The 18,300-nt window shown below is 30.4% G+C and overlaps 1 protein-coding gene across 1 annotated transcript; it reads left to right on the forward strand.

The window, feature by feature from the left end:
- The first annotated feature begins 6,601 nt into the window (after window positions 1-6,601).
- LOC132040842 (chalcone synthase B) lies at window positions 6,602-8,783 on the forward strand. Its single transcript, XM_059431523.1, has 2 exons — window positions 6,602-6,883; window positions 7,725-8,783. Exons 1-2 carry the CDS (start codon window positions 6,679-6,681, stop codon window positions 8,714-8,716), a joined length of 1,197 nt encoding a protein of 398 aa, XP_059287506.1. The 5' UTR covers window positions 6,602-6,678; the 3' UTR covers window positions 8,717-8,783.
- The last annotated feature ends 9,517 nt before the right edge of the window (window positions 8,784-18,300 follow it).

The following is an 18,300-nucleotide window of genomic DNA, read 5'->3' on the forward strand; positions in this document are numbered from 1 at the left end:
CAGAGGTGTACATTCCCATACTGAAGAAACACTTAGTTACATGATCTTGTTCGCTTCAGTGAAGACACATGCGTTGTAATGCGTGAAAATGGTTAAGACAGCCACTATGCACTCTTTTCAGCCTTTATGTGCCATTCTATAAATTGATTTTCGCTGGTAGACATTTAGCATTTAATCTTTCAATATGACATTATATTTTTTCTTTTTATCTTTTTTGCTAGAAAAATGCCATGCAGTTATCCTGATTCTTGACTATAAAGTACTGATGTCTAAGACATGTTGATTATACTCCCTCCCTCTCAATTAATGTCCGAATCTATTGCCAAAACTGAAAAATTTCACTCTCGAAATGAACTCTGCGATATAAAGTGAAATAGGGGGAGTATGCGATATGGTCTATTAGATTCAAATCATTTATATGTTCTCCAAATAATTTGGAGCAGTAGCGTAAAGATAGCATGAGTATATTTCTTTGAAAGCCGATCGTCATCGGAAATGCCCTTCTTTATCCCAAAAAAGTTGAGGTAGATTCTGCCACATCTTACCTTTTCTGCATTCTACACTGGGATTGACTGAGCATGTTGTTGTTGTTGTTGTCCTTTATATGTGGAATGTAGAATCAAGCGATTTATTTTGGTCATGAATTGAGAAATCAGATCATTTAAGAATAGTTTTCTTGTCGGGAACTTGACTTCACAATTATTTGATTTTTATAGCTTAGCAGATCTTTCGTTTGGGTTGCAACCTTATTTTAGTTATTTGATATGGTATCATGCTTCTTACGATTAATAAATGGGAAAAGGGTCAAATATACCCCTCTACTTTAGTTTATTGGCTAACTTTGCCCTCCGTTAGCCAAAGTAGTCAAATATACCCCTTTCATTACCAAAGTAGTCAAATATACCCGTTCCGTTACAAGTTGGGGCCAAATATACCCCTACGGTTAGCAAATTTCAAAAATACCCCTCATTTCTAACAAATTTTCACATAAACAAGTCTAGTCATTGGAATTGGGTGACATGGACGCCACCTAGCATTTAACTTATTTTATGTGATGCCTACGTGACAATTTTTTTAAAAACAATCTGGAAAATTGATTTTTCTAAAAACAAATCTGTTAAAAATGGCTTTTTTATTTTATAAAACCAGCTTTTTAAAAAAATATTCTAAAAAATTGAATTTTTTAAAAATGATTTTTTTTTTAAATCAGTTTTTCAGATTTTTTAAAATTAATCCAGATTTAAAAAAAAATTAGAACAATTTTCTTTTTCTTTTTTTAAATAATTTATAGTTTTCCAGATTTTAAAAAAAAAAATCATTTTCCAGATTTTTTAACTAAAATATCCAATTTTCGAGAATATATTTTTAAAAAACGGGTTTTGTTCAAAAAAAAAAGTTTCAGATTTTTAATAAAAGCCATTTTTTTTTTCAGATTTGTTTTAAAAAATCAATTTTCTAGATTGTGGGGAACTGTTTTAGAGTTTTATGAATAAAGAATACGGAACTAGGTGTGACACTTGTGTTCGAAATATCGACCTTTGTCACTATTTTCCTATATACAGTAATACAGATAGTGTAATGAAATTTTCATTATCAATCTAGAAAACCAGTTGTAACATGCATGTTAATTACTTGGGGCATGGGTAGAGCTACAATTTTATTAATGTGTCCGACAGAATTAGGATACTCATTTTGGTCCAAACTGTATAATTGTGTTCAAAAATTTATTTAATATGTATAAATAATTTCTATATCCAATAACCTATTGTAACACCTCAGACCTTTAACTTAAGCTTTGATCATGATTCTAGACTTAGAAAACCAGATAAAGAATGTGGGAATTGGAAATTTCTCTTCAGTTGTCAGATGGGGATTTACACCACAGAATACGGACCGTATTTCAATATACGACTCGTATTTCAAATCGTAATTTGGCATCTAAACCACTGTGCATTCTGGAAATTGGCTTAGGAAATTTTATAGTTAAATACGGCCCGTATTTGATGGTCGTATTTGGGAAGGAGGTGCTACAGTGTTTCTGTCCTATTAAACATGCTTAATTACGGTCCAGGTTTACGGACCGTAATTCAGAATACGCACTGTATTCTGGTCCGTATTTCTCAGCCCGCACCAGAAACTATAAATACCTGGTTTCAGTTCTAATTTTATTTTTACAAGTCCCAAAAACCCTAGAACGACTTACTTCTCTCCTCTCCAACCCAGGAACTCTAAGGTAAGCAAGTTCTACCCATTCCAATCAAATTCTATCATGTATTTAGATAATCTAAGATAGAATTCATTGTTCTTAACCTAGGGTTTTCATGAAAACCCACAGATAAGGTTTGAGACACGGGCTTTTGGGTTCTTCTCAGAATTCAGACTTTTGGATTGAGGATTGTGAAGCAAATAAGGTATGTGAGGCTAACTATCTACGTTAGGGAATGTTCATGATTCTCCCTACACCTCATTCTTCATACTTATCAGTAAATTGACTCAAAATACAGTTTAGCCCTAGTTTCTTGAATGGTTGTTGAACTGTTATCTTCTAAGCTTATAGTTTCAAAATTCGTTCATGGTGATTAATTTGAATATAGACTTGTGAATTGTATCTCATGAGTCTCAGTATGAATACTTAGCATTATTATGAACAGTTACTAGTTTTATCTTCATAATCAGTAATCAGTATCATGTTATCAATTATATCTCAGTCTCAGTGCTTGTTATTGAATACCTTTATTAAAGCATCGTGCCCAGCGTATACGGACCTAAGGTCACAGATTATGTATATGTATACTTAGGCATCGTGCTACGCATTTTGCATGCATATTATTATTATCGACCTAAGGTCACAGATAGTAAACAGGTTATTCATTATTCAGGATAGGGAGTATCCATATCTTTACTTCACTGTTTCAAAATTTAGCAAGGACAAGATTTCGATGTCGCCCGATTTAGCTTATTATTTCATTCAATTGCTTTACATACCAGTACAATTCCAGTGTACTGACATCCTATTTGCTCGGGGCCTGCATCTCATGATGCAATATCGATGTACTGGTGCGTACGTGTACCACTAGAGGCTTTCGTATTCGCCTAGTCGGGTGAGTGACCTCGGTTCTGGGGGCCTACCTTATCTTTATATTCGCCCGCATAGCGTACGGGCCTTCCAAAAATTAAAGTATGAATAATGCCTTGTCCCGTAGTCGAAATCGTAAGATTTCTTATTCAATGCGAGGTTTCATAGATTACATAACCGATGTATTTCAGTATTTTGTTGGATTATTGAGTTAGCCCTTTTGGCTACTACTTATTCAGTATTGCAGACTTTTAGTATTTCTTCCGCACAGATATATTTCAGTCAGTTATTCTCACTCGATTAGCATGTGTTTATCATACTTAGATATCAGTATGGTATACCACATATTGATCCGGCCCCTTTGGTTTATATGTATATAAAATATGACATATCGCTAGTAACTCACATTAACCGATGCGCCTAAACACCGATTCGCCCCGTTACGCCTGTGCCATGGCTCGGAGCGTGACACCTATAAACTCAAAATTTAAGTTTCGCCTCTAAGAACAAAGAATCTTATGTTATAATGATTCAGATATTACTTTATACTATTGAACAATGCATTATATAAACTCTGGTTTCAAAAAGATTTTTCCTTCACATGGTTAGGATTTAATGAAGAAACAAATTATTTACCCCTACCATAATGTTATTCAACTGTTGTATAACTTTGTTTACATCACCATTTGTAATTTGTTGTTCATTAATTATTAAATGACCCTCAGACGTTATTGAAACAAACAAGACAAATAAAGAAACTTGGTAGTTGGAGATAAACCTACATTATGGTTTGTTCTATAAAAAAAAAAAATCAGAAAAAAGTAACGTTTAGTGAAATTATTAAATATATCTTTCTTTTTCATTAGATAGGTTACTGGAAAAACGACATTTCTCATGTTCTTTAGTTTTATGAGGGTAGTTGGACGGAGATTTTGATCAATTAAAAAAATATATATAAGAGGAACATTCCAGGAATTATGATAAATCTGAAATCTGAAGCAAGATAATATAATGTTTCTATAAGATATTTTTTGACATATTTTTGACATCTGTTATAAGTGTCTTAGCATATTTAACTTTTTTTGTTAACTACATAAAATCTTAAATAATAATTTTTATACATAGTTCGGTCACTTAGAGTTTAGACCATATTATCATAAACTTTCTTTGAATTAATTTTAAACTCCAACGTGTCTCCAACTCTCTCATCTGTATTATTTCTGTCTACATTTACGAAATCACAAACCTTTAATAATATACTTGACGTTGATCGAGATTTTTCAATTAAAAGTATTATTCATAATACCAAAAGTAAATTGATCAGATAAGTAACCTGTCTTATTTTTTAAATTATATTCCGCTATTTATGAATAATTATCTATAGTTGTCGTTAGCCTAAATCAACCACTCACCCCCAAAATACTCTCAATACGATGTAATATAATACCATATATTATCCGTTTTAAGCCAAACCCGTATGGCTCGAACTAAATTCAACATAACACACACTTATAAGAAAACCTTAGGCTTCTCTTCTTCTATATGTCTCTCAGTTAAAGATAAATGTAGTAAACAAACTCATAGACGACAAAAGGACATGCATTTATTTTGAAGTTGAAACTTGAAACTTGAAAATTTGAATTTTTGGAGTTGTGATTTTTGGAACTTGAAGTTGTGTTTGGACGTGCATATTACTTGGAAAATTTTTGATGTTTTGTGAGTGGAAGTCCCAAGAATTCCAAAAACTGGTAACTTGAGAATTTTTAAATTTTTTTTTTGCCAAACATCATTTGAAGATAAGTAGAAAAAATTATTCCAAAAGTATTTATATATAATGATAATCTAGGAAAAATTATTTTCCATCGAAAAATTCCCGATCATACCAAACACACCCCATAGTAGGGTGAGCGTAGTACGGTATTTGAAACTTCGGTACGGTATTTCCTTATTCAATGGTTTCAAAAAATACTACATTACCTGGCTACTAATTTAATGTATGGTTCCGTATTTTAAAGTTCGTTCTCAAGATTTTTTACAAAGATACTAAATACCGACTTCAACTTACATATACTCATATCGTGGAGAATTATAACTTTTAAGTTACTTAAGAAAAAGAATCTCAATTATTATGTACTAAACATATAAACCTTACACATGTAAAAATATTCAAAAGAAAGTACAAGTTCATCACCATTTGTAATTTGTTGTTCAAATCATTATACAAAAAAGACATTTAAATCAAGTTAGAGTAGTCAAAGTTCCAACGTCTAAACAATTAATTTTCGAATAAAACTAGTTTATATATTTGTTAGTATTATAATATTAAGATATATGAATTTATATAATATATACTTCATGATATTTGGTATAAATGTATTTTCTTTGACATATTTTGAATACTGAATACCGTATCGAATACCAAACTTTTTAAACATGCATACCAAATGCCGTAACAAATACCATAATACCAAAACCGCTGTAACGACTAATCTTTCGATCCTGAAAATAATAATCAAGAGAAGAAAAATAGCGACAAAGAGTAATATTTAATTTCAAGAATTTGTCTATAGGGTTACAATCTTTATGAAACCTTAAATAAAAAGATGTAATCCTATAAGATTCTTCTCCTCACGATACGAAAATCAAGGGCTTTGCTTATTCTTGAATGGAAAGATCAAATGTATTTCAAACTCACTACGAAAAAGGAGCATTTAAACAATCACAAACGTAGAGGTATGGAAACTTCACCACTTGAGTGATAAAAAATTTTTGATGTTAGTATATATAGCTTTTGTATTTTTGCCAAACATCATTTTTTTTATTAAAAACCCCTATTTATATATATTAAGATATTTGTATATGATTGGTAGGGTGAACCATGTCATTTGAACACTTACGACATTTGATTGGTTATTCTATACTTGACAATTTAACGTACGGTTCGGTATTTTAAAGCGTCACTTTATGCATGTGACATGATTTTATTGGTCCTTGACTTGACTTAGCATACGTCATTTGACACGTGGCATGGACTTCCGCTTAAGAAACGCTAATAGGATTATGGGCTCATCATGTAAAAATCCGACAAGACAGACTAGCTAGCCCAATTGAATTGGTCTTTCAATTAAATCCATACCAATTGGACTTAAGCAATTAATCCAATTATATTAGCCCATAATATTTGTTCGGACTAATATACCTTGGATTTAATATAATTCGAATTTCTTGTGAATTTACTTTTAATAAAATTTCATCATCTACAACCGCGATATAAAAAATTTCGATTTCGGTATGATAATAAATATCTACCATACCATGCCCACCCCTACCCCATAGGTAACTTCTTTTTCTTATCAACTCCCAATATGTTGGCATACGTAATATAGTTATACGAGTACTTCACAAAAATATATACAAAATCGAAGTAGGTCCCTTTATTAAATCTGTGTTCATTGGAGGGAGTGTTACGTCACTTCCCTAAGTAGTTGCATTGTTTATCTTCTATATATGAAGGCTAATGAATCAAGCATTGTCTTTGCACTGCATTATCACTACTAAAAGCTGCCTTTGATTTTTTGGCCTCTTTCCATCTTCATTAACTCATGTTAAATCTGGAAAAAAAAATGAAGATGGAAAATGGTAAACAAGCATTCAAATCTCAAAAATCAGAGGGTCCAGCACTAGTTTTGGCAATTGGAACAGCTACTCCTTCACATTGGATTGATCAAAGCTCATATCCTGATTATTATTTTAGGGTTACAAATAGTGATCATTTGGTGGATCTCAGAGAAAAATTTCGACGTATTTGTGAGTTATTCTCCTTATTTTGATCATGCTTTGCATTAGATGTTGCTATTTTCTTCTTTCTCTTGTTCACGAGTTTTCGATATTATATGGTGTATACTAAGTGTAGATTTATATTGATAATCGGAAAGAATCGGGATTTAACTTATATATATACTGACATTGTAAATAACTTTACACAATATATCTACGTGCTCTAACAGGTTAAAATAGGCCATTTACTGCATGATTATTCGAAGTTACCAAATTAAGAATATTATAGTAAAATTACTTCTTGTTATAAATAATCTTAACCTGGTGGCGTAAACAAACCATACGGTAACGATGCATGTACAAAATTTAAATCAATTTAAAAGCATGTTACAAGTAGTTAAACACAACGACGGAATACATTGTTGTTTATACTATCGATGTACATAACATAACATGTTTGTCTATATATGATATGCATGGCCGACTCATATATACGTCACCTAAGGTGTCAAATAGCCGTGAATATTTGCTCTGACTCAGCCTCCCGAGTAACAGATCAAACTCTAATTAATAATAATGTGTTATCCCTTTAATTTGATTCGAGACTTTGTGTTTTTTGGTTTTGCATCGGGTGTTCGGTACCTGTTTGGCTAACTAATCTGAATTAGCGCAACGCTGAAAGATTTTATTACTCTAATAAACTCTCTTCATGTTGGCTGATAATTTTCTAACGTGCTAGTTTTCTTAAAAGAAAAATTGTTGCGTCTTTCTTTTTCCTTTTTTCTTTAATCTTTGCACCCAAAAAAATGATAATTTCCCCCTGTCAAGAGCACATATGAATAAATATCTTTATACTCCATGTGATATACAGGCAGCAGAACAATGATAAAGAAAAGGCACATGCTTTTGACAGAGGAAATATTGAAGAAAAATCCTAATTTGTGCTCTTATAGTGAACCATCCTTAGATATTAGGCAAGATATATTGGTGTCCGAAATTCCCAAGCTTGGTAAAGAGGCTGCACTCAAGGCCATAGAAGAATGGGCCCAACCCAAGTCCACAATAACCCATTTAGTCTTTTGCACTAGAAGTGGTGTGGACATGCCCGGGGCCGATTACCAGCTCATTAAGCTATTGGGCCTAGGCCCATCCGTTCAACGCCTGATGATGTACCAACAAGGTTGTTTTGCTGGTGGCACCATGCTCCGATTAGCCAAGGACCTGGCGGAGAATAACAAGGGGGCCCGGATCCTAGTCGTGTGTGCTGAGAGCTCCGCGATAGGGTTTCGTGGGCCTAGTGAATCTCATGTTGATAATCTTGTGGCCCAAGCATTGTTTGGAGATGGGGCGGCCGCTATAATAGTTGGATCGGACCCAAAGCCTGATTTGGAGAAGCCCGTTTTTGAGATTGTGTCGGCGGCCCAAACTTTCGTCCCCAACGGGGATTGTCACCTCGCGTTACACCTTCGCGAAATGGGCCTTACATTTCATTGTACAAAAGGTGTACCTCCAACCATTGCTAAAAATGTTGAGAGTTGCTTAACTAAGGCATTGGAGCCTTTGGGAATATCAGATTGGAACTCACTTTTTTGGATTCTTCACCCAGGAGGGAATGCAATTGTGGATCAGGTCGAAAACAAATTGGGCCTTGAGCCCGAAAAGTTACGGGCCACGAGGAATATCCTTCGTGACTTCGGGAATATGTCGAGTGCATGTGTTCTATTCATATTGGATGAGATTAGAAAGAAGTCCACTAGAGATGGGCTGAAAACTACTGGTGAAGGGCTGGACTTGGGTGTCCTTTTATCATTTGGGCCTGGGCTTACTATTGAGACAGTAGTCCTCCATAGTAAGCCCATTTAATGTACTTACTATTGTGATCATCTTGCCTTTTCTTTGTTTGTTTGTGTCTTTTTTTTTTTTTTTTTTTTTTTTTGTGGGTTGGGTTTGGGATTGGGGAGGGTTATAACTTTATGCTATGTTGAATAAGCTATGGTTGGACTTGTCCATTCAATATATATATTTACAATAAATTAGAACATCCAGACAGAAATAAAATAATTGTTGATTAATTTTATTTAACTGTTGCTTATTGATTAGGTTACTTGATTCAAATATATGGTATGAGTATTGTTTAACCTTTGACTATTTTTTTAATTCACTGAACTCCCTCTGTGAAAAGCTTACATTTTAAACCTCTACAGAAACTTGAACATAAATGATTAGTTTAAGAAGTCTTTGACTACTTTTCATAAATTTTTTACAAAATCTTAGATCAAGTTTTTTATTATTATTATTAATTCTCATCGATTTTTTTTTTGTGGGGGGGGGGGGGGGGCATAGATGTCATGATTCTGAAATTGGATACACAATGTTTATCTTCTTTTCTCGTTTTCGTTCAAATGAAAGTGAAAGTAATAGAGATAAGTAGTAATTCTTTTGGACGTTGTAATAATTTGTTCCATTGTTGTGACAAGGAATCAGGACAAATCCTCATGATTTTTTTTTTCTGGGACTACGCAAGAAAGTAATATTACGGATTTATAATTTTATCTGATCACAATAATTAAATTGCTAAATGGAAATAAGAATTTTGACACTTCAACTTAATAGCGAATTACTAAAATTGATCTCCCTAGGCATAAATAATCATTTTGTAAGCACTAGACAATAGGAACCATTAGTTAGGATTTTGTCCAAGTGCATACTTCTTGTGTAACTAAAGATTACTATAATCAAAGTAGGCGTTGGTCATGGAAACCAAATATTTTTCACTTTATTTGGAATTTTGAAGTTGGAGTTGAAGATGAAGTTGTGTTTGATTATAGTTTTTGCAAAGAATAGTTGATTGGTTGAGTGTACTGGAAGTAAAAAAAGTAAAAACAAGGTTTTTAGAATTTTCACGGCCAAACGTTGATTTTCAAATAAAGTCAAATAATTTTCCGGAAAAGGGCAAAAAAAATTCATGGCCAAGCGGGTCCAAGTCTTCAATATATATTACTGTAATCATATATTACTGTAATCTAATACTTCCATGTATGTAAAACCAAAGTTATTACAATCTACTACCTTCACATAAACCAACATATTTATAAGACCATCTCTGCTTCGGACTAAACGGGTTAAAATGATAACTCAAAAGCCAAATGTTTATTGAGATCAAATTACTAGGAGCATAAGGACGAATTTGTTCGAAATGTACGTCTTCACATGACCCTAAAAAACCATAAGCTTTTGAGATTAAACTACCTAGAGTCCGGGGCGGATCTAGGGCCCACCGAGGGTGTTCACCCGCACCCTTAGCAAAAAATTACACCATATATATAAGGTATTTTTTTTTATCTTTTATGTACATATATAAATTTTGAATACTCTGAATACAAGAGAAGAGGTTGGTTCAGTGATTTAGAGTGTTTAAAATTCACCTTGAATTTTCAAATTTTCCCAATAATTACATTTTATTTTTCAAATCCTCTCAGCAAAAATTGTAAATCTGCCACTGCTTAGAGTGCAAGAGCGATTAGTTTGAAATGTATGTCTTTACTTGGCCATAATGTACGTCTTCACTTGGCATTTAAAAAGGCAAAGAATGTTAAAAGTGACGTCTTAGCCAGAAGTTGAAACCCGTTTCTAGGCAAGCCCTTGATCATGTGCAAATACAAAGGATCCGTTTGGCCATTAGTATTATTCTGCTTTTTTTCGGAATTTTTTTTTACTTTTTTCACTTGATGGTGTTTGGCCATTAAAATTTCAAATACAATTTGAAATTTTATTTGGAATTTAAAAAATAACCAAAACTTTATTTTTCACGTCTTTCACTTCATGTTTTTGAGAAAAAGTACATTTCAAGGACCAAATATTATTTCCAAAAACTATGGCCAAACATAACTCCAACTTCAAAAATTCCAAAAAAAAATGAAATTGTTTTTGGTTTCTATGGCCAAACGCCTACTAAGTAATGATATTCCGACAGTCCATTTTTATTTGTCATATATTGATTTGACACGCTTATTAAGAAATTAAAAATAAAATGACAATTTTACTATATTAATCTTTGAATATAATAAATGAAACGTTTTGGAAAATGCATTGAAAAGTAATTATAGTAAATAATAAGGTAAATTAAAAACTAAGAGTCTTGATTTTCTAAACTGGACAAATAAATATGAACAGAGAGAGTAATAAAAACGATCATTTTTTCCAAGAAATCGAAAAAAATCAAAAAATATCCATAAATTAAGAGGGAAAATGAATACTCCAAATCACTTTTATCTTCAAATGTTTCAAAAAATAAATTTTCATTTTTACTTGTCACTTTTTAAAGATATCAAGAGAAGATAATTTTATTTTTCCTGTTTTACCCATAATATTAATTACTCACTTCAAATCATTTTTCAAATCCAATAAAAATATGCACTAATTAATATGAGCATATTGGTAAATTATGTACTTCATTTATTATTTTTTAAAAACAACTGTTTTCTTCCTTTGTTTTTGTTAGTCTTTTTTGTGAGCACAATATGTGTGTTTAAAAGTGAATTTTAAGGGCAAAAAGTATTTGACATGAACTCTTTCAAAGAAATCAAGTTGGATAAAACACAAAACACAAGAAAAGTAAAAGAAATAAATTATGGTCCAAAAAATAGATTACGATTGTTAATGTTACAAAATTTTCGCAAAGAAAAGTTCAAAACAGATACAAAAATTTCACTTTATTCAAAATTTGGAGCCAAAAATCTGAAATTCAAATACAACTGGATGACAACTAAAATTTCCCGGGTTTTGTGGCAGGTGGCCCTAGACACGTCACTTGTGTTATTCTTTACTTTCCAAAATTCTTTTCTTATAGAAATATTAATTTTTTGGTTTTTCCTTACAAACAGGAGATTGTTCTATTTTATTGAATGTCCCCAAAAGGGACAAAAGAAGGCTCTTAATTAAAAAATATAGATCATATCAAGGTATTTCCTATGTCTCAATTTATGTGATACACTTTTTTCGTTAGACCGTCCTGAAAAAAAACGATACATTTCTATATTTAGAAATAATTTTAACTTAAAACTTCACTAATGATTTACAGCCACACAAATATCTATGGATTATTTTAAATCATACATTTTAAAAGTCTTCCTCTCTTTTCTAAATTTCGTGCTTAATCAAATTATATCACATAAATTGAGACGGATTTTTTTTATGCAAAACAACTTTGTTTTCTTCCTTTGTTTTTGTTAGTCTTTTTTGTTTTTGTTTATTTTCTCAAACACAATATGTATGTTTAAAATTAATTTAATAGTTATCCTTTAGGCAAAAAGTACCCCCACACATGTGTCACCCACTGTGCACATGTAACAAGGAGAGCAACCTCACCTAACTAGAATCAATTCTTGTTTTGTGGATGCTCTTGCTTGTGACATGTGTATAGTTCGTGACACAATACTTTGAGCGTGGATCCTAAGGTATAAATACTTTTACCTAAAAGATAATGTAATATAGTCAGATCTCTTTATAATAATTTGACTTGTTTCATATTTATTTTAATTTTATAGTGATTGACTTTTACCCATTGTCGCAACATTTAACGTTTAAATATAATTTGTCTATATAGGAAAAAATTATTCAAAAAATAATTTTTTAAATGCTTAATGTGATAAAAATATTTTCAATGGAAAACTTAACTTTAACATGTATTCTTTATATAAAATGAAAATTTTTGTACGTGCTTAGAAAATTTTAATACCAAATGTTAGATTCATCGCACTTTGTATATGTAAAAAAAATCTTTTAATAATGGGAATATATTTTCATATAATATTATTTGTCATTAATGATGTATTAAATCCTTTGATATCTTCTTATCATTTTTAACACTCTCAATGGTAGAGATAAAGAAATAAAAAAATAAAAATAAAAACACGATTTAAAAGAAATGACATGAAAAAATATGCGCTGTGTATAGGATACCCTACCCAATTTAAATTTGAACAAATTAGATGGTGTCATAGAATTTTTACAAACTTAAAATATGTACTCCCTCCGTCTCTATTACTTGGCCACTTTTCCTTTTGCACGCTCCATAAATAAAATATGTATTTAACTATCTTACCGCTATATCTCTCCAATAAATACATTATGATAAATATTGACTATTTTCAAGAATTTTTAATACTAAGGGTAAGATGGAAAAAATTTAATTAATTTTATCTTAATTTTGTAAATGAACAAATAATTTGAGATATATATTTTTAGTAATGTGGCCATATAAGAAGGGAGAGTAATTGAAAGAATATGACAATTAATGAAGGTCCGTATATATTATTTCAATTTTAGGAGATCTAGCTATAATATCTTTTACTTATGTTTAAAGATTTCATCATTTCATTTGCTAAAATGTCTTTCAAACTTCTTTCATCTCATTTTTTCCAAAGAATGCAATGGCTGAATCAAAACAACTTTTTTTTAGTGATTATGAACTGTTTCGAGAATATTTCCATTTAAATTTGGAGATTTATTTTGCACCAAATTCAAAGTTCCAAAAAATTAAGCAACTTCCATTGCACCGTGTCTGGTCTAATACCTTTCATATTTAATACTCTAATTTTTTCTTTATTTCCTTTCATAATGTTTTTAAATTGGGTAAGTGTCTACATGTATAGGACGTTTACCATATCAATTTAACGTACCATAATTAAGTGATTTAATAAAATAATGATATACATTAATTAGTCACGATTAAGTGATTACTGCGAATATACAGACATTTGTCATGCATCTATTGATTTGATGTAAATACTCTATTTCAAGTAGATTTATTATTTCTGTGTTTAAACCATGTCTTTCATATTTTGCTTGATTTCATCATTTAACCCTTAAATAAGTATATCAAATTTCACCTTCTTGGTGAGGGTTCGATTCCCACATTGTAATACCCTCCTCATATCACCTTCCCCAATCCCCCTCTCACAATTTTTCACAAAAAAAAGAAAGAGTATATCAAATTTTAACATATAATTCCGTTCTTTCCATATAGGTCTTGGATTTTAATATAATCGACCTTTTAAAATATATTTCAATTTGTTCTATTTTATCAACAAAACAAAAAAGAATCATGTAACTAAGTGAATGTTGACTATGTAATTTGTTAATATTAAAATCAACTTATCAAATACAACCTTTGGATTAGCAGAAATAAAATTGTTACAATTACAATTAAGGATCGAGTTGGCTAGCTACTTCCATAATAGTAGGTCATGATAGGGAACATGCAAAAATAATGGAGCGAAGCTAGAAATACATGCTTAGTTATTATTGGAATAATAGACTAAAATTGTTGAACAATTTCAGCAGTTGTTAAAACAATTTTAATAGCTAGGAACAATTTAAACTACTACTACTAAAATTTCAGTAGTTGTTAAAACAATTTTAATAGTTAGGAACAATTTAAACAACTACTACTAGAGTTGTTGGGATAAATTTAATATGTGTTCCAGCAACTTTAAATCTTGCTTAAAAGCTACTGTCCAATTTCAGTAGTTATTATAATAACTTTAATAGTTGGAGAAACAATTTCACAACTCTAATGGTCCGGAAGAACACATTGTTCTTCTTGTGGATGGTTGGGGTGATCTAAAATCACCTTTAAATGATCTCAAAATTTGGTATATCTAGCTTCCCTAAGACATTTCTAATGATCTTGAACAACACAAGCTTAGAAGCAGTGTTTTAAAAGGCGTTGGCGCGAGGCTAGGCATTATTCCTTATACGGGAGAGACGTAATTAAGCCTTTGAGTCACTGGACGTAGGCCCTATGAATCTTTAATTTTTAATACTTTATAAATTAATATCAATAAACATAAAAAGAAGATCAAAATTACATAAAAAAATTATAAAAATTTCAAGAAAATATAAAATAAGTAAATATATATGGAACAATTTCATCTTAAAATGCTAATGAGAATCAACAATTGACCAAAAACTAACCAGAACTTTTTCAGCTAAAAGAAACTAATGAGACTTTGACAAACATTTGAGTAGAAACTTATAAACTAACTTGAAAGAGAAAAAAGATGAAGAAGGATCTAAAATTAAAGTGTGTCGAATCAAAACAATTGATGATCGATGAAGCCTTTTTTATTATAATTTACAAATTGATCATTTTCCCAGTTACCCTCTAGAAGACAAAGAAAAGGAACACAAATTAGGGCTAAGTGTAATTTTTTTTTTTGGCAATTAAGTTTTAAAAGCTAAATTTTATAGTTTGTGGCATTAAATTACATATTTATTTACCAATTTGAACTCTAATTTGGAGAGATTTTCTGGGCTTACGCCCCAAAGCAAAAACTCGCTCACGCCTAAGTGTTTGCCTAGAATGATGGGGCTTACGTTTGCATCCCCAGATCGCCTAGGTGCAATTTTACTACAACCTCCCCCCTCGAGGCTCGCCCAAAAAACACCTTTTAAAACACTGCTCAAATATAATAATTAATTTTTTTTATTCAATTTTCTACTCCAACATAACTAACAATCACGTTTCAAATTTCTTCCATCAATTTTATTCCAAACAGTATTTAAAAATTGATTAAGCACAAATGAATAACATTCACTTAATTGTACAACAAATCACCAACAATCTTTGATTTCATTCACAAATTTAGAACCCAGAACTTACAACTCCACAATAGAAGAACAAGGATGTTGGATGGGTGTTTTTATTTTATTGGACAAATCTTTAGTTTTATACATCAGTACGAAAATATAAATAAGAAAAGTTTGTGATTGCCAAAAAATATTTCTTAGCTAAGAATTAAAACTTGGGAAAATTTCACTTATAAACAATTTATGGGTTAAAATTCCATATTCATAGCCCATATTTTAAATTACAAACCTACAGCCCAACATTTCATGGCCTAACTTGAACATTCACCTTTATACAACAATATACAACTTTATACATCTACTTTAGACAATGTATAAAGCTTGTATAAAAGCGTATAATAATGTATAAGACTAGTATACAATATTATACAACAATATACAACTTTATACATCTACTGTAGACAATGTATAAAGCTTGTATAAAAGTGTATAATAATGTATAAGACTAGTATAAAAGTGTATAATAATGTATAAGCTTTGGGGAATCGGCGCCACTCACTTCTAACGCAAAGGATAGAACCTGAACCACCTGGGGAAGTTTAACATATACACGGAGAAACGTGTATATGTGATTTTTTTTTTCCATAATCAAGAATGCATGTGAGACTTTCAGAAGATGAAAAGATGGTGCATGCATCTAGCCTCATATGCAAACACCGCACCAGAAAATGGACTACATCTAGCAAGAACAAAGTAAATGGAAAAACAAGAACATAGCTGTAGTTGTAAAATGGAAAGAAAAAAAATCACATATAAAAGTGTAGTGGGAGGAAGGAAAAAAATGAAGAGGAAAAAAAATGGCTATGGCAGGTAATTAAAAAAAAGGGGCTAAATCGGATAAATATTTTTCCATAATTGACATACAGTGTAAAGTTCCCATAAAACTCGAGTTGCTTTTTTCTTAAACAAATGGACTCAAATATCACTTTTAATTAGAGGACCTGTTAATATTTTCACTCCATTTTAACTATTGTTTAATGTTTAGACATACCTATTAAAAATTTATTCAATAGTATTAATTTAAGAAAATTATTTAATAATATTACCCCTTTTATATCTCTTTAAAATAAGTTTTATATCATTTATTATTAGAGCAAGAGTACATATGAAAAAATAATGAATTGCATTAACATTTGTCCTAATTTCCTAAGTCCATCCTTAAATTTGAAAAAAGGACAACTTTTAAATTAGATTGGATATAGTAAGTACAGTATTTACATAACCCTATAAAGATAATAAAAGATTCCTTTATTTTTCTATTTGAGTAACATTTTCTCTCTTTCTTTTAGACAAAATCCTCTGTCATTTTCTCATTTCCATGGAGAAAAAGAAAATCTCAACCAGACTTTGTAAACCTTACTATAATTAAGGGACTTCCATTGGACGGCGTCTGGTCTGATACCTTTCATATTAATGCTCAAAATCTTTTTAATTCCCTTTCATAATGTTTTAAATTGGGCAAGTGTCTACATGCACGGGACATTTACCAGATCTATTGATTTGGTATAAATACTTTATTTCGGATAGATTTATTTCTTAAAAATTCAAACCATATCTTCATATTTTGCTTGATTTCATAATTTCTCTCATAAATAAGTATATCATTTTTCACCTTCTTCGTGAGTATTCGATTCTTCACATTTTAATCCCTCCCCATATCCAAGGACGTCTCAATAAAATTAGTTGTCTAATACTAAATTTAATCTATGGGCTTAAGTATATAAACACACATTAATAAAAAGTATTGACTTTTTATTTTTTATAATTGTTGCCTTTTACTTCACATAGAAACATTAATATTTATAATAGTGAGGATTAATTCAAGTTAATAAGATGTTAACCATGTGTTTAAATATATTACATTGGATGTTGGTGTAAAAGTTTTATTTTATAATATGAAGATTTGAATAGTTTAGTTCAAAATTTCTAAAATATTTCCTTTAAAAAGTAGATAGGTTTCTTTTCTATCTTTTATTATATAAATTTTGGACTTTTTTTACCCTCTTCAATATTGTCTAAGAGAAAACGAAATCATAAAATTCATCCTTAAAAATTGTGAGGCCTAAAAAATTTGGGGGCCTAAAGCAAAAAATTTACTAGCTTCTCCCTTGAGTCAACCCTGCCCATATCCCCTTCCCCAAGACCCCTCCCTCAATTTTTCAAGAAAAAAGAAAGAGTGTATCAAATTTTGACATATAATTTCATTCTTTCCATATAGGTCTTGGATTTTAATATAGTTGGTCTTTTAAAATATACTAGACGGCACGGGTTTAAATTATTACTTTTAAAATATATATATATAGACTATATATTATGTTCAAAACACGTTCATAACATGTTGTATCTAAAAATTATATTAATGTTTGCTAAATACAAAATCGGCAAATTTATTAATATTTTTAAAAGAGAAGACTTGTTTAAAAAACTATTTTCAAATAAAACAATAGCAATATTTAAGCTATATTTTCAATTTTAATTCGATTAATTTAAAGGTGTAAAATACTTATTATTTTTTATCAAATTTTGATTTGGATAATTCTAATAAATTATTAAATTAATTTTATATGTTAAAACGAAACAAAATAGAAATTGATTTTCTATTTAAATGATGAAATACTATTTTTTAATTTTTGATAAATACAACCTTGTCATTGTCTTTTGCATGGTTTTTTAAGAAAACGTCGATTAAATTATAATTTGACTAATTTACTTTATTCATTATTTGATGTCTATTTGATTTTTTTTTACGACATTAATCTCTTTTCACATTATTATATCTTATTTTAAAATATAAA

Source organism: Lycium ferocissimum, chromosome 12, assembly GCF_029784015.1.
Source record: "Lycium ferocissimum isolate CSIRO_LF1 chromosome 12, AGI_CSIRO_Lferr_CH_V1, whole genome shotgun sequence".
NCBI classification, from domain to species: Eukaryota; Viridiplantae; Streptophyta; class Magnoliopsida; order Solanales; family Solanaceae; genus Lycium; species Lycium ferocissimum.

What these genes read in the sequence shown, in the direction of transcription:
- LOC132040842 (XM_059431523.1), top strand. Translation starts at nt 6,679, where the DNA reads ATGTTAAATCTGGAAAAAAAAATGAAGATGGAAAATGGTAAACAAGCA. An exon ending in AGAAAAATTTCGACGTATTT is followed by an intron (nt 6,884 to 7,724) that starts GTGAGTTATTCT and finishes TGTGATATACAG; the next exon opens with GCAGCAGAACAATGATAAAG.